Source organism: Anser anser (assembly GCF_964211835.1).
Source record: "Anser anser genome assembly, chromosome: Z".
NCBI lineage: Eukaryota > Metazoa > Chordata > Aves > Anseriformes > Anatidae > Anser > Anser anser.
Genome location: NC_139723.1, coordinates 53,790,159 through 53,806,197, shown reverse-complemented (window position 1 = coordinate 53,806,197; position 16,039 = coordinate 53,790,159). Strand labels below are relative to the sequence as shown.

General features: G+C 54.8%; 1 protein-coding gene and 1 long non-coding RNA gene across 2 annotated transcripts in view; one reads left to right on the top strand and one right to left on the bottom strand.

Moving 5' to 3' along the window:
* Positions 1-16,039, bottom strand: part of LOC310889620 — a 95,620-nt gene that overhangs the window by 40,675 nt on the left and 38,906 nt on the right. The gene's annotated exons all lie outside the window — the stretch shown is intronic.
* LOC310889618 (uncharacterized protein) lies at positions 947-7,054 on the top strand. Its single transcript, XM_083817331.1, has 6 exons — positions 947-3,830; positions 4,222-4,306; positions 4,838-4,950; positions 5,132-5,299; positions 5,395-5,484; positions 6,044-7,054. The coding sequence occupies exons 1-6, from the start codon at positions 2,505-2,507 to the stop codon at positions 6,200-6,202; spliced, it is 1,941 nt and encodes a 646-aa protein (XP_083673457.1). The 5' UTR covers positions 947-2,504; the 3' UTR covers positions 6,203-7,054.

Sequence of the window (16,039 nt, the reverse complement as noted above, 5' to 3'; positions counted from 1 at the left end):
CCAAAAATTCAAACCATATGACTAAAAGCATAGTCCAAAGGCTTCTTAAACTCCAACAGGCTTGGTGCCGTGACTATATCCCTGGGGAGCCTGCTCCAGTGCATGACAACCCTTTTGGTGAAGAACCTTTTCCAGACATGCAGCCTGAACCTCCCCTGTCACAGCTTGACACCATTCCCTCAGGTCCTATCGCTGGTCACTAAAGAGAAGAGATCGGCGCCTGCCCCTCCACTCTCCCTGGTGAGGACTGCGATGAGGGCTCCCCTCAGCCTCCTCTTTTACAGACTGAACAGGCCAAGTGACCTCAGCCACTCCTCTTATGTCTTCCCCTCTAGGCCCTTCACCCTCTTCATAGCCCTCCTCTGGACACTCTCCAATAGTTTCACATCCTTGTTGTACTGTGGTGCCCAGAACTGCACACAGTACTCGAGGTGAGGCCGCACCAGCGCAGAGTAGAGCGGGACAATCACTTCCCTCGACCGACTAGCAATGCTGTGCTTGACGTACCCCAGGATACGGTTGGCCCTCCTGGCTGCCAGGGCACACTGCTGGCTCATATTCAACTTGCTGTCAACCAAAACCCCCAGATCCCTGTCTGCAGGGCTGCTCTCCAGTATCTCGTTGCCCAGCCTGTACGTACGGCCAGGGTTGCCACTTCCCAGGTGCAGGACCCGGCACTTGCTCTTGTTAAACTTCATGTGGTTGGTGATTGCCCGGCTCTTCAGTCTGCCCAGATCTCTGCAAGGCCTTTCCACCCTCAACAGAGTCAACAACTCACAGTTTAGTATCATCAGCAAATTTACTCAAAACACCTTCTAGTCCTACATCCAAATAGTTTATGAAATGGAGCCCAGGGGGACCCCACTGGTGACTTGCCACCAGCCTGATGTAGCCCCACTTACCATAACCCTTTGAGCCCTGCCCGCCAGCCAATTGCTCACCCATCATATGATGTTTCTGTCTAGCTGTATGCTGGACATTTTGGCCAGTAGGAGACTATGGGAAACTGTGTCAAAAGCTTTACTGAAATCCAAAAAGATCACATCAGCTGGCTTCCCTTGAGCGACTAGATGGGTGATCTTATCATAAAAGGAAATCAGATTTGTTAAACAGGACCTACCGCTCGTCAACCCATGCTGTCTGGGACCAATGACTGCATTGTCCCCCAGGTGTGCTTCAATAGCTTCCAGGATAATCTTCTCCATAATTTTACCAGGCTCTGACATGAGACTGACAGGCCTGCAGTTACCAGGCTCTTCTTTCTTGCCCTTCTTGAAAATTGGCACAACATCTGCCAGCCTCTTTGATGACGTCGGCCAGCTCTCTGAGCACCTGGGATGAATCCCATCCGGACCCACGGACTTGTGTGGATCTAGGTGGAGCAGCAAATCCTGCACACACCCAGGGCCTCGAGGACCTGGATGTGGTGACTGCTGGCAGCACCACACTACCTCTCGTCTGTCCCCAGCGCTCCCCAGCTTGGGGTTCGGAACAGCCGCGGATGGGCTGTGTCAGGAAAGCCACAGTGTTTCTCCCCACCTCCTGCCCCCGGTAGCCCTGGCTGTGACAGCACAGCCATGACCTCACACCGTGCAAGACAAGGCCTCTGTGAGGTCACGGCTGGCTGCTACTAAAAGCTCCACTGGCCAACGCCTGGCACTGTGGGCCGTGACTGCCCGGCTGAAAGAAGCTCGCGGTGTCCTGGCAGCTGTGTGCCCGTGGCAGGCACGCTCCTCCTGCTGATCAGCGTTGGCCTTCTTGCTGACTGCCCTTGCCCTGGGCAGAGTGTGCTTCTGTAGCTGAAGAGGAAGAACTTCACAAGCAGAAGGCTTCACCATGGAGACAAGGTCACAGGGGCGTTTGAGAGCCCTGCAGCAAAGAACCCCTGAGGAACACTCAGGGGAGGAAGCAGGGCCCAGCCAGCTCCCCAGGAATGGGTACGAGGGGGTTGCTGTGTCGTGGGGACATCAGCTGGGGGGTAGCACAGACAGAGCCTCATGTGGGGCTGCGGGGACACAGCGCAGAAGTCCACGAGTGCTGTGGGCAGAGCAAGGGCTCTGGGCCTTGGGAACCCCACTGTAAGTGGCAAAGAGGCTCACATATGTTCTCGGAGTAGTGTCATCTCCTTTTCTGAGGGTGCTCGTGGAGCACTTTCTCTTGGCCAGTTCTGCCAGTGGTGCTGACGGGGGCTGACAGAAAGCCTGCTGCTTTGGGGGACTGCTTTGGCAGCTCTCTGTCACCGGCTGACCCCCAAGACTGTGGCTTCTCAGCTCGTAAGAGAAAATTCCCCAAACCTTGAGCACTGGCAACACCAGGACTCGCTGTTTTTCAGGCAAAGCAACACCCTGCAGAAGAAGAGGCTCTTCACGATCCTCTTGACAGTTGTGGCTGCTTTCAGTGAGTACTTCTGCACTGCCAGCGGTAGCACAGAGGCACAGGATGCGTGTCCCAGCGTGAGGCAGAGGCGCTGGAGGTCCACGGGGCCCTTCCAGCCTCACACGTGCATGGTTCAGGGAGCTCCCCAGATACTAGCTACATGCAGATCCCACCTGGCCTCACGGCTGATACAGACATACACAAGCCTGTGGAGGGGAGGCTGTATGGCCTTCCCACCTCGCTGGCATGATCAGAGTGTGTGTGAGAGAGAGGCACACAGACAGACAGACAGACAGACAGGGGGAGAGGAAAGTTTTTCAGCTGTGAAGGGGGTAGGTTGGAGGAGGTCCTTGTGTCTCCTGGAAACTAGCGCCAGGCTGGGGGCCATGCCGGGAAACCGCCCAGCTCCTGCACTGCTCTGCCATGGCTGCTTCAGCAGAGCCTTGCTCAGAGGTGCGCTGGGGGAAGCAGAGACAGCAGGAGGCAGGGCCAGACGTGGGCATTGCCTGGGAATTAGAACACGTCTAAATCAGGGCTTCGCCGTGGGGGTGCGGAGGAGGAGGGATGTGGAGGGCTCTCTCCCTGCAAACAGGAGAGGAAAAATGGGGAGCAGGTGTGGGGTGCTGAGCACGCAGACCAGGGCCACGCAGAACCTGGGGAGAGGGTTCCTGCTTGGAGCCCCATCCTCTCTCTGCACCACCTCGTCGTGTCCTTGGGCAGCTTCTCACCCCACTGCTGTGGGAGGAAAGGGCATGGCTGCGGAGATCATCAGAAACCCTAGTGAAATAACTCTCTCGGTGATGTGTTTGCAGTTGTTGGCTTCTCTGGGGCTTGTGTGGCAAGAATGGGGCAGGAACGGCAGGAGCAAAAGGTCAGTGACTGCTGTTGATGAGAAGAAAATCCCAGAGCGGAGCTCTGCTGGTGGCAGCTGGGCAAACTGCTGCATCCTCCATTTCCAAGCAGTGAGCCAGAGAAGCAGCAGCTTCTGCCATGCCGTGCTAGAGCTGCTGGCTCTGGAAAGCCGCAGCGGCTCTGGTGCTCCAATGGAGATCCTTTCTCTTTCAGGTGCTGCCGGAGCAGTGTTTGCCCGAAGTAGTGGCCACAAGGTAAGAGGCCTCTCCTCACCTGCACCTCATATGGTAGGGCTGTGGCAGCCAGCCTCGTGGCAACACCCACTCGCACCCAGGGCTTGGGCCCCTCCCTCCCTCTCTTTTGCTAACAGTGGCGGTGAAGGGAAGGAAGCACTGGAAAGCTGGCAAAAGAAGAGAGGGCTTGAGCACCTGTGTTCGCTCATCCCTGAGCTTGGAGGCTCTTGGTGGCTCCCTGACAAGGTCTGCTTTGCCCATATCTGCAGGAACAGGCTTGCTGGGCTGCAGGATCAGAATGCGAAGATGCTCCAGGAGTACAGTGAGGTGGTGGCTCTGCTGACTGACAAGATCAGCACCCTGAAAAAGGTGATCCTACACTTTGGGGAAGAGGGTTTGGATGAGCAGAGCCCTTGACAAAGCCTTTCCTGGGTTTGCTGGTGGGGTTTTCCAGCTTACCCCGGCCACCCATCTCTTGCCACGGGCCAGTTGTTTGCCCTAAAGCCCCTTCTCCTGGCCAGGCTGGACCAGGCAATGTCAGCCAGGTCAGGGAGGACTGCCAGAGAACGCACTGTGGGGCCTGGACACACACACACACTGTGGCTGTGGACACCAGTGTTCTTGCCAAGTTCTCTCTGGTCAGAAGACTTTGAGCCTTGCAGCACATGGGACAAATCTTGTTTGGGTTTTCTGACATGGACGTCTTCCTTTGCGTGGTGCTGACGTGGTTGTTTCCTTTGTTCCCTTCTGTCTTTCCCAGGAACTTCAGGACACGAGAGACACAGTGTCTATTAACTGTTTTAAAAAGTCCCAACAGATGCTTGACTGGGCTCTGAAAAGCACAGGTATGGACACAGGCAGGCAGGTCTCATGTCGCTAGGCTCCTGCTTGGCCCTCCCAAAAGGAAGCTACAGGCACTGCAGGCTCGGACCTCTGATATGGAGGGGATGAGACAAAATCACGGGGCCCAACAGCCTGACTGTGGCCACGCAGCTCCCTTGGCTCAGCCCTATAATGCCCTGGGGCTCCTTGCTGCTGCTCCTGCCATGCCCCAGCTGGCCCGTCACTCTCTCCTCTGCATGAAGCTGTCGTGGGGACCGAAAATCAGTGGCCGGGTCGTCCTTTGCCATTGCCAATCGGTGGCACCTGGGCTGGAGTCTGCTGGCCTACATGTGGGGGCTTGCTGTCTGCCTGCGCCCACAGCCCTTGGCTTTAGGCAGCTCTGAGAGAGATGCCGTCACAGGACACAAGCATCCCCTCCTTTCCTGGGGCACCTCCCAGGTAACAGTGCTGTCAGGCAGCCTTAGAAATAGCTTACATCCAGCAGTCTTGTGTGACTGGGCCTCCAGCAGTCAGCTGCTCTCTTCTCCCTTCAGGGGCCACCATCGACCTGGAAAGATCTTCAGAGACATACACATGGGACGGCATGCGGTTGTGCCGGCTGTTCTGGCTGCTTTGTACCCCAAACACTCCAGACACTATTCTGCAGGTATGGTAGTAGAAACCAACAGTGCCGGTTTGCTCCCCCTTGTAAAGCTGGGGGCAAGCTGTGGGGCACCTCCCCTCAGGAGAGAGAGGAGAGAGACCCCCACAGGCACAGGCACTGCCTGCGTGGTGGCGCGGGCCCCATCACAGCCCAGCCATTCACTGCTGTTGCTCTCTGCTTTCAGCCGGATGTTTCCCTGGGCAACTGCTGGGCTTTCCAAGGGTCTCGGGGCCAGGTGGTCATTAGGTTGCCTGCAAAAATCCGAGCAGCCATGGTCACCATCATCCACACCTCAGAGATGGACTCAGAGCTTGGGAAATTCAGCAGTGCCCCCCGAGATTTCACCATCTCTGTAAGTCTCTGCTGGGCACTAGGGGCTGGGATGCACTCGGGGGAAGCTGTTACGGGGATGAGCCTGACCTGCTGCCCTGTGCTTTATCCCCACAGGGAGTGGATGAGGAAAAAGAAACTGAAACTCTGCTCGGGACGTTCACCTATGCCGTGCAGAAGGAGCCTATGCAGACCTTCCCTCTGCAGGTACAGTCAGAGGGGGTGGACAGGAGGCCACTCCAGAAACGCTGTGTTGGCAGCAAGTCAGTGGCAGGAGTGTGGAGGGTCCCTCCCAGGGCAGGGGCCCCAGCCCATGCAAGAGAGACAGGGTGGGCAGGGAGGGTGGGCATTGGGCGGCAGGGCAGCAGAAACTGAGCGAGGGCCGGGCTGTCCCTGTTGCTGTGTGTGCCCGGAGAGCCCAGGCTGCACATGCTGGGCAGGTGCTGGTAGCAAAGAGGGCAGCCAGCACCTTGCCCTGGCCTCAGGACTTTCTCCAGGGTCCTTGCCCATTTCCCCCAGGATCAGAGAGCTTCAGGCTTCCACCACTGCCCGCCGCACTCTCAGAGGCTGGCTGTTGGCTCTGCCTGGGCACAGCGAGCCTTGGCGGCCTGGGTGGGAGAGGAGAAGCAGCAAGAAGCTGCCTCCTTGGCCGGAGCAGGAGCTGGTCCTGGAGCAAGGGCCTGGCTGGCCGAAGAAGGGGTTTGGAGGCAGCTCTGGCTCCTTCCACCTCAAGGGTGACACATCTTTTTGTCCTTTTTCTTTGCAGGAGATCCCCAGAGCCTTTCAGTTTATCAAAATTGTCATACATAGCAACTGGGGAAATCCAGAATACACCTGCATTTACTGGGTGCAGGTGCATGGGAGAGGAACGGCTACCAGTCATTGGCCAGAAGACATGTCTTCTGCCGATAAGAATAAAAAATAATAACAAAAAACAAGACGAGGGATGTGGTTTGTCAGTCTGGTGCAAAGTGATGTTTTTACACTGGCCCTCTCCAAGCTGCCAGTTCTTCCCTTTTGCAGGCTGAGGCCTTCCTCGGGCTTGCCCAGGGCACACGATGGGCAGCGCCTTGTGGGAACACCACTGGGGACTGTCCACCAACCTGATGTTACCCTCTTTACAGCCACTCTTTGAGCCTGACCCTTCAGCCAGTTATTGTTCACCCCTTGTATTGTGTTCTTCTCCAGCTGCAAAGCTGGGCATTTTGTCCTGAAGGATATTGTGAGAGACGGTATTAAAAGCTATGCCAAAATCCAGAAAGGAAAAAAAAAAAAAAAGAAACAAAAAAACCCAAACACCTCCACTGCTTAAACTTCATCCACCTGGGTGCATAACCTGGTCAGAAAAGGATATTAAGCTCATAAGGCATGACTTTCCCTTCACGAACTCATGTTGGTTTGGACCAATGACTGCATTGCCTTTCAAGTGTTTTGCAGTAACTCCCAGAATAATCTTCTCCTTAGTCTTACAACGCACCGAAGAGAGACTGAGAGGCCTGCAACTACCGCGCTCTTCCTTCTTGGCCTTCTTGAAAACTGGAGTAACGTTTGCTACTCTCCAGCCAACTGGGGCCTCCCCAGATTCCCAAGACCGTAGAGAAATATCCTGGGAGAGGTCTCGCCGTAACACTGGCTGGTTCTGTATTACTCTGCCATATACTGATAAGCTGGGTCCACCTGTTTCTTTCAATATCATTCCCTACAGCGAGAGGGATAGAGAGGAATACTCCCTGTGTTCCTCATCCATCTCTTTACCAATCAGCCTAAGGCCCTGAAGTCTGAGTTAATCGTCCTTGGACTTCTTGTCATGACTTTGTTGCTACCCACGTGTACAAGCAAGAGCGGATAATAATCCGAGGGCCGTGCCAGGCTAGGGAGTTTCCGGGTAACATCCTTTACCCGAGTCGCAGGGAGGCAGCAAGCTTCCCTGAAGGCTGGGTCAGGTCGGCAGATCAGGCCCTTTCCATGGGTTCTCCTCAGAAGGGAGTCACCTCTGACAACAACCTGCTGCTGCTTCCTCATGAAGGTGGGGATAGTGCAGGCAAGGGACACAGGGAGGAGCTTCTCCTGCTGACCCGAGCAGAGGCTTGTTTCCGTTCACCACTATCCCTCATGTCAATGCCTTCTGGTCTGTGGAGAGGGGGCACAGGATCAGCGTTGTCTCATGTGACAGTCGCTTCAAGGTCACAAGGGCTTTTGAGAGCCCCATGAGAGACGGGAGCTCCCCAGGACCAATCAGGGGAGGAAGCAGGGCCCAGCCAGCTCCCCGGGAATGGGTACGAGAGGGTTGCTGTGTCATGGGGTCACCAGCTGGGGGGTAGCACAGACACTTCCCCTTGGTGAAGCCATGTTGACTGCCCCTAACGACCCTTTTATCCTTGATATGACTAGAGACAGAGCCAAGGATAAGTTGTTCCATCACCTTACCAGGGATATAGGTGAAGCTGACTGGACTGTAGTTACCCAGCTGCTCCTTCTCGCCCTTTTTGATGACTGGAGTGACCTTTGCTTTCCTCCAGTCCTCATGCTGCCAGGGCTTGGGCGAGGCCAGGCGCAGTGTCCGGGCCACCCCGCCACCACATGTACAAAGGCAGCCCCTAGGGAGTGCGGCAACCAAGGAGGGCAAACAGGCCATGACATGTCAGCCTGGGAGTGTCGCAGCACCAGCAGACAACACGAGAGGGCGGCAGGTGGGCCGCTTGTTTCTGCTCTGGGGCAACAAGCAGCAGCCTTCTGCTGGAAGCCAAATGGCGTCCAGCCACTGCACCTGCCAGGCCGAGCTGACATGCAGACAGAGGGGCCAGAGCTCCCTCCGCAGGCAGACACCTCCACTCAGACGGACCTCCCAAGGACCAAAGGAGCTGCCCAGACCCTCAGTTGCAGGGAACTCCAGAATGTGGCAGGCCCTCTAGGGCCTGAAGGCCGAGGTGGCAGAGGATGCCTTAGATACAGTGACCTTAAGGTGGTGGATTTGAGTTCCATGAAAGGAGGCGTCAAGGCAAGGGTTGGAAGGGACTCTCAAGGATCATCAAGTCCAACTCCTGGCACCACACTGGTCTACCCAAAAATTCAAACCATATGACTAAAAGCATAGTCCAAAGGCTTCTTAAACTCCAACAGGCTTGGTGCCGTGACTATATCCCTGGGGAGCCTGCTCCAGTGCATGACAACCCTTTTGGTGAAGAACCTTTTCCAGACATGCAGCCTGAACCTCCCCTGTCACAGCTTGACACCATTCCCTCAGGTCCTATCGCTGGTCACTAAAGAGAAGAGATCGGCGCCTGCCCCTCCACTCTCCCTGGTGAGGACTGCGATGAGGGCTCCCCTCAGCCTCCTCTGTTACAGACTGAACAGGCCAAGTCTACCCAGGAGGATGCCTAGGGCGAGGAAGCCGACTCCACGCCTCAAGACTGCCTCCACCAAGAAAGACAGAAGGGTGATCGTAGTAGGCGACTCCCTTCTCAGGGGAATGGAGGGCCCTGTTTGTCGACCTGACCCTACCCGTAGGGAAGTCTGCTGCCTCCCTGGGGCCAGGGTCAGGGATATTGCCAGGAAGCTTCCCAACCTGGTTCGCCCCTCTGACTACTACCCTCTTTTGATAGTCCAGGCTGGCAGTGATGATATTGAAGAGAGAAGCCTGAAGGCTATCAAACGGGACTTTAGGGGACTGGGACGGTTAGTGGCTGGAGTGGGAGTGCAGGTGGTGTTTTCATCTATCCCTGCAGTAGCAGGGAGGGGTACCGAGAGGACACGGAAAGCCCACCTGATTAACACGTGGCTCAGAGGCTGGTGCCAACACAGAAATTTTGTTTTTTTTGACCATGGGGCGCTTTACTCGGCACCCGGCCTGATGGCCGCAGACGGGTCCCTATCTCTAAGGGGAAAACGGATCCTAGCCCAGGAGCTAGCAGGGCTCGTTGAGAGGGCTTTAAACTAGGAAAGAAAGGGGATGGGGCTGAAAGAAGGCCTGTTGGAGCTGTGCCGGGGGGAACAATGGCAAAGCTGGGGAAGAAGGCAATGGCCCGAATGAAGTGCATCTACACTAATGCACGCAGCATGGGCAACAAACAGGAGGAGCTGGAAGCCGTCGTGCAGCGGGAAGGCTATGACTTGGTTGCCATCACGGAAACGTGGTGGGACCACTCTCGTGACTGGAGTGCTGCAATGTCTGGCTATAGGCTCTTCAGAAGGGACAGGCAGCACAGAAGGGGTGGTGGTGTGGCTCTCTCTATTAGAGAGTGTTTAGATGTTGAGGAACTTGAGGCTGGGACTGATAAGGTTGAGTCCCTATGGGTTGGGATCAGAGGGAAGGCCAACAAGGCAAGCATCCTGGTGGGGATCTGTTATAGACCGCCGAACCAGGATGAGGAGATGGATGAGGAGTTCTACAGGCAGCTGGCAGAAGCCGCGAAATCGTCAGCGCTTGTTCTCGTGGGGGACTTCGACTTCCCAGACAGATCCTGGAAGCACAACACAGCCCAGAGAAAGCAGTCTAGGAGGTTTCTGGAGAGCGTGAAAGATAGCTTCCTGACGCAGCTGGTTAGAGAGCCTACCAGGGGAGGTGCCCCGCTAGACCTTCTGTTCACAAACAGTGACGGACTGGTGGGAGATGTGGTGGTCGGGAGCTGTCTTGGGCAGAGTGACCACGAAATGGTTCAGTTCTCTATTCTTGGCGAAGTCAGGAAGGGGACCAGTAAAACCGCTGTCTTGGACTTCCGGAGGGCTGACTTTGAGCTGTTCAGGACACTGGTTGGCAGAGTCCCTTGGGAGGAGGTTCTGAAGGGCAAAGGAGTCCAGGAAGGCTGGGCACTCCTCAAGAAGGAAATCTTAATGGCTCAGGAGCGGTGTGTCCCCACGTGCCCAAAGACGAGCCGACGCGGAACTAGACCGGCCTGGCTGAGCAGAGAGTTGTGGCTCGAGCTTAGGAGAAAAAGGAGGGTTTATAATCTTTGGAAAAGAGGGGGGACTACTCAGGGGGACTATAAGGATGTTGCGAGGCTGTGCAGGGACAAAATTAGAAAGGCCAAAGCTCATCTGGAGCTCAATCTGGCTACTGCCGTTAAAGATAACAAAAAACGATGTTACAAATACATCAACGCAAAAAGGAGGACTAAGGAGAATCTCCATCCTTTACTGGATGTGGGGGGAAACTTAGTTACAAAAGATGAGGAAAAGGCTGAGGTGCTCAATGCTTTCTTTGCCTCAGTCTTTAGCGGCAAGACCAGTTGTTCTCTGGATACCTGGTACCCTGAGCTGGTGGAAGGGGATGGGGAACAGGATGTGGCCCTCACTATCCACGAGGAAATGGTTGGCGACCTGCTACAGCACTTGGATGTACGCAAGTCGATGGGGCCGGATGGGATCCACCCGAGGGTACTGAGCGAACTGGCGGAGGAGCTGGCCAAGCCACTTTCCATTATTTATCGGCAGTCCTGGCTATCAGGGGAGGTCCCAGTCAACTGGCGGCTAGGAAACGTGACGCCCATCTACAAGAAGGGCCGGAGGGTAGACCCGGGGAACTATAGGCCTGTTAGCTTGACCTCAGTGCCAGGGAAGCTCATGGAGCAGATTATCTTGAATGTCATCACGCGGCACTTGCAGGGCAACCAGGCGATCAGGCCCAGTCAGCATGGGTTTATGAAAGGTAGGTCCTGCTTGACGAACCTGATCTCCTTCTATGACCAAGTGACGCGCTTGGTGGATGAGGGGAAGGCTGTGGATGTGGTCTACCTTGACTTCAGTAAGGCTTTTGACACCGTTTCCCACAACATTCTCCTCAAGAAACTGGCTGCTCGTGGCTTGGACTGGCGTACGGTTTGCTGGGTTAAAAACTGGCTGGATGGCCGGGCCCAAAGAGTTGTGGTAAATGGAGCCAAATCCAGTTGGAGGCCGGTTACTAGTGGAGTCCCCCAGGGCTCAGTGCTGGGGCCGGTCCTCTTTAATAACTTTATCGATGACCTGGATGAGGGGATCGAGTGCACCCTCAGTAAGTTTGCAGATGACACCAAGTTAGGTGCGTGTGTCGATCTGCTCGAGGGAAGGAAGGCTCTGCAGGAGGATCTGGATAGGCTGGACCGATGGGCTGAGGTCAACTGCATGAAGTTCAACAAGGCCAAGAGCCGGGTCCTGCACCTGGGGCGTAACAACCCCAAGCAGCGCTACAGGCTGGGAGAAGAGTGGTTGGAAAGCTGCCTGGCAGAGAAGGACCTGGGAGTACTGGTTGATAGGCAGCTGAATATGAGCCAGCAGTGTGCTCTGGTGGCCAAGAAGGCCAACAGCATCCTGGCTTGCATAAGAAGCAGTGTGGCCAGCAGGTCTAGGGAGGTGATTGTCCCCCTGTACTCGGCTCTGGTGAGGCCGCACCTCGAGTACTGTGTTCAGTTTTGGGCCCCTCGCTACAAGAAGGACATGGAGGTGCTCGAGAGAGTCCAGAGAAGGGCAACGAAGCTGGTGAGGGGTCTGGAGAACAAGTCTTACGAGGAGCGGCTGAGGGAGCTGGGGTTGTTTAGCCTGGAGAAGAGGAGGCTCAGGGGAGACCTCGTCGCTCTCTATAGGTACCTTAAAGGAGGCTGTAGAGAGGTGGGGGTTGGTCTATTCTCCCACGTGCCTGGTGACAGGACGAGGGGGAATGGGCTAAAGTTGCGCCAGGGGAGGTTTAGGTTGGATGTTAGGAAGAATTTCTTTACTGAAAGGGTTGTTAGGCACTGGAATGGACTGCCCAGATGGTGGTTGAGTCACCATCCCTGGAGATCTTTAAAAGACGTTTAGATGTAGCCCTTAGTGCTATGGTTTAGTGTAGGACTTGTTAGTGTTAGGGCTGAGGTTGGACTAGATGATCTTGGAGGTCTCTTCCAACCTAGACGATTCTGTGATTCTGTGACCTTACCAGGGATATAGGTGAAGCTGACTGGTCTGTAGTTACCCAGCTGCTCCTTCTCACCCTTTTTGATGACTGGAGTGACCTTTGCTTTCCTCCAGTCCTCATGCTGCCAGGGCTTGGGCGAGGCCAGGCGCAGTGTCCGGGCCACCCCGCCACCACATGTACAAAGGCAGCCCCTAGGGAGTGCGGCAACCAAGGAGGGCAAACAGGCCATGACATGTCAGCCTGGGAGTGTCGCAGCACCAGCAGACAACACGAGAGGGCGGCAGGTGGGCCGCTTGTTTCTGCTCTGGGGCAACAAGCAGCAGCCTTCTGCTGGAAGCCAAATGGCGTCCAGCCACTGCACCTACCAGGCCGAGCTGAAATGCAGACAGAGGGGCCAGAGCTCCCCCCCCAGGCAGACACCTCCACTCAGACGAACCTCCCAAGGACCAAAGGAGCTGCCCAGACCCTCAGTTGCAGGGAACTCCAGAATGTGGCAGGCCCTGGAATTGGCCCTAACATTGGGCGGCTCTGGAAATATGCCTCTGCCAAGATATTCCTCTTCCTAGCCCAAGCTATCTGCTCTATCTAGCAGAAACTTGCTTCCATTCCCCACCTTGGCCTAGGCCCCCTCCTACTGCCTGGTGGGATGAGGGAACCTTTGTCTCTTGTGCAGTCGCTTCCTGGTGGGATAGGGGAACCTTTGTTTCTTGTGTGGTGGCTGGCTCGTGAGTCTGTCTCAGAGAGGGTAGAGTATTTTTCCACCGGTCCATTTCCCTCTCTGACTCTCCTCAGCCTACTCAGCTCCTCCTGAAGCTCCGCCACCACGCTGAGCACAACCTGGGCTCACCTCCCACAGGCATACCCACTGCTGCTACTGTCAGACACTGACAAAAGGAAGACTTGGGCACACCCTGCAGCCCAAGACTTGCAGGGCCATGTGTTTCCCCGAGACCTCCATCTGGGCAGCCATATTGGTAACCATGGCTGGAGAGGCTGCAAGGGATGCAGAGGCCATGGCCTTCTGCCGGGTGAATACCATGGCTGGGCTCTTCACAAGCAGGTTACAACCACCGTTGGAAGGAGCGGTAAGAGCACCCTCCCTGCTCGCCCTGCCTGCTCCAACTTCTCCGTGCTGTTTGCTCGCCCTCATGGCCACTTGCACTCCCTAGGGGCTGCCTTTGGGCGCTGCTGGCTCCACCCATGCCTCCTCAGCCGCCCTCCTGAGGGCCCTGGCTGCTCCCTCGGCTGCCTCAAGTGGCCTCGATGCTGGAAGAAAGCCTTGCCCGCCTCGATCCCCCACTCTGCTGTAGAACGTGTCTGCCCCGGAGCGAGCTGATGGCCTCGGGAGATTCCTCACTGAGAGGCACCGAAGAACCCATTTGCTGTCCAGCCAGTCTCTCTAGAGAGGATTCCTGCCTGCTAGGAGCCTACATTCACTATACCACAAGGGCTGGTCAAGTCAGCTGACTACCACTCATTGCTACCCTTTCATTGTAGGGTTGAATGAGGCTGCAATGAGGAGACTCCAAAATATCAAAAGGGACTTTTATGTCCCTCGGAAAGATGTTAAGGGGTCAGGAGCACAAGTAGTGTTCTCCTCTGTTTCTGCTAGTTGGAGACTTGGACCCAAGAAGGAGACAAACAGACCAAGTGAACAATTGGCTGCGTGGCAGGTGCCATGATCAAGGTTTTGGATTCTGTGATCTTGGATGCACTATTGAGAGGTGTGGCATGTTGACAAGGGATTGGGCGCACCTGACCAGTGGGGCAAGAGCGTGCTGGGCAGCAGGCTGGCTGGGCTTATCATCGGGGCTTTAAACTAGATTCAGCAAGAGAAGGGGACATACCTCTGAGTGACAGGGAAGAACCAGGCAACTCCAACACTTTAGGAAACAACAGGGAAATACCTGTGAATTGTCCCAAAGGAATTAGGCAAGGCTCCTCTAAAAAGGTGGTGTGACCGATAGCTTAGCTAAAGTGCTTCCACACTGATGCACACAGCATGGGAAACAAGCAGGAGGAGATGGAAACAATGGTGCAGTTAGAACAAAATGACCTGATTGCTATCTTGGAAGCATGGTGGGACGAATCAAGGAACCAGAACACTGCAATCGAGGTCTACAAGCTTTTAGGAAAAGAGATGCAGGGAAGGAGGGGAGGGACAGAGTGAAGTCAGCACCCTGAACTCTACAAGAGCGAACTTCTAGCTGCTTAAAAGCATTGCGGATGAGATGAGTGCAAGAGGCCTCCATCGCCATGTGTAAAAAAGCAAGCAGGGAAGGCATGAAACTGACGTGGCTGAGCAAGGACCTACTGGTCAAACCGAGGCATAAGAAGGAGATGCACAGGCAGTGGAAGTAGGGACGTGAGGCCTGGGCAGAGTACAGAAATGCCATCTGGATGTGTAGGAATGGAATGAGGAAAGGCAAGGCACAGGGGGAACTGAACTTGGCAATGGATGTGAAGAATAATGAGATGGGTTTCTAACTCCCTTAGTTCTAAAGATAAGAGCACAGACTGGGAGAAGAACTCATTGAGAGCAGCCCTGCAGAGAAAGACTTGGAGGTTCTAGTGGACAAAAACCTCGACATGAGCCAGCAGTGCGCGCTTGCTGCCCAGAAGGCCAACTGCATCCTGGGCTGCATCTGCTGAGGATTGTCCAGGTGATGGAGGGAGGGGACTGTTCCTCTCTGCTCTGCCTTAATGAGGCCCCGCTTGTAGTGCTGCATCCAGGTCTGGGGCCCCCAGCACAAGAGACTCAGGGCTGTTATAGAAGGACACATGGAAAGGCAAGGTAGAAAAGGAGGAGCTGCTCCTTCTGCCCTGAGCAGAGGCTTATTTCCATTCACCTCTCTCCCTCAAATCGATGCCTTCTGCTTGCTGGAGAGATCACCCTTGTCATGGGATCTGCCCAGCTGACACATCTTTTCCAGTGAGGGCATAAGGTAGGGTTCCACCACCATTATGGCCATCAGACCAAGGGTGTTGGAGGAGAAGAAACCACCTCAGGCACACCCAGGGTGCCTTGCAAGCATCACACTCCTCCCAGCATGCGACAACGGCTGCTGCTGCTGCTTAAAAACAATTCTCCTTTTCTTCCATTGATCTGATTATCTAGCTATGCATGTCAGAGTTTAAGGATAGAGACTGCCAAGAAAAATATCAATGAAAATCCACAGTGTGAGTTTGAAGTCCAGCATACTCTCTTCATAGGCCAATGATGAGATGTATCTTATCATCCTGCAGTGATGTTTTTAGTGACAAAAGAAAACCCGGGAAAGTGTTGGAGGCAATTAGTGGTTTCTGCATTCTGTGTGTAATATCCTGATACCTAGAAATGCCATTGGAAAATACAAGTAGAAAATTAATAACTTTTTCCAGTATCTCACCACCCTCTGAGTGAAGAATTTCCTCCTAATATCTAGTCTAAATCTATCCTCTTTTTGTTTAAGACCATTCCCCCTTGTCCTATCGTTATATACCCCAGTAAAAAATCCTTCCCCATTTTTTATAAGCCCCTTTAAATACTGAAAGGTCACAATGAGGACTCCCCAGAGTCTCCTCCTCTCCCAGAACAGCCCCAACTCTTGCAGCCTTTCTTCTTAGAAGAGGTGCTCCAGCGCTTTGGTCATCTTTGTAGCCCTCCTCTAGACCAGCTCTAACAGGTTCACAGTCTTCTTGTTCTGGGGGCCCCAGACCTGGATTCAGCACTCCAAGTGGGGCCTCACAAGGGGAGAGCATAGGGTTACAATCACCTCCCTCGACCTGCTGGTCACAGTTATTTTGATGCAGCCCAGGATGCAGTTGGGCTGGGCTGCAAGCGCGCACCGGTGGCTCATGTTGAGCTTTTCATCCACCAGAACCCCCAAGTCTTTCTCCGCAGGGCTGTTCTCAGTG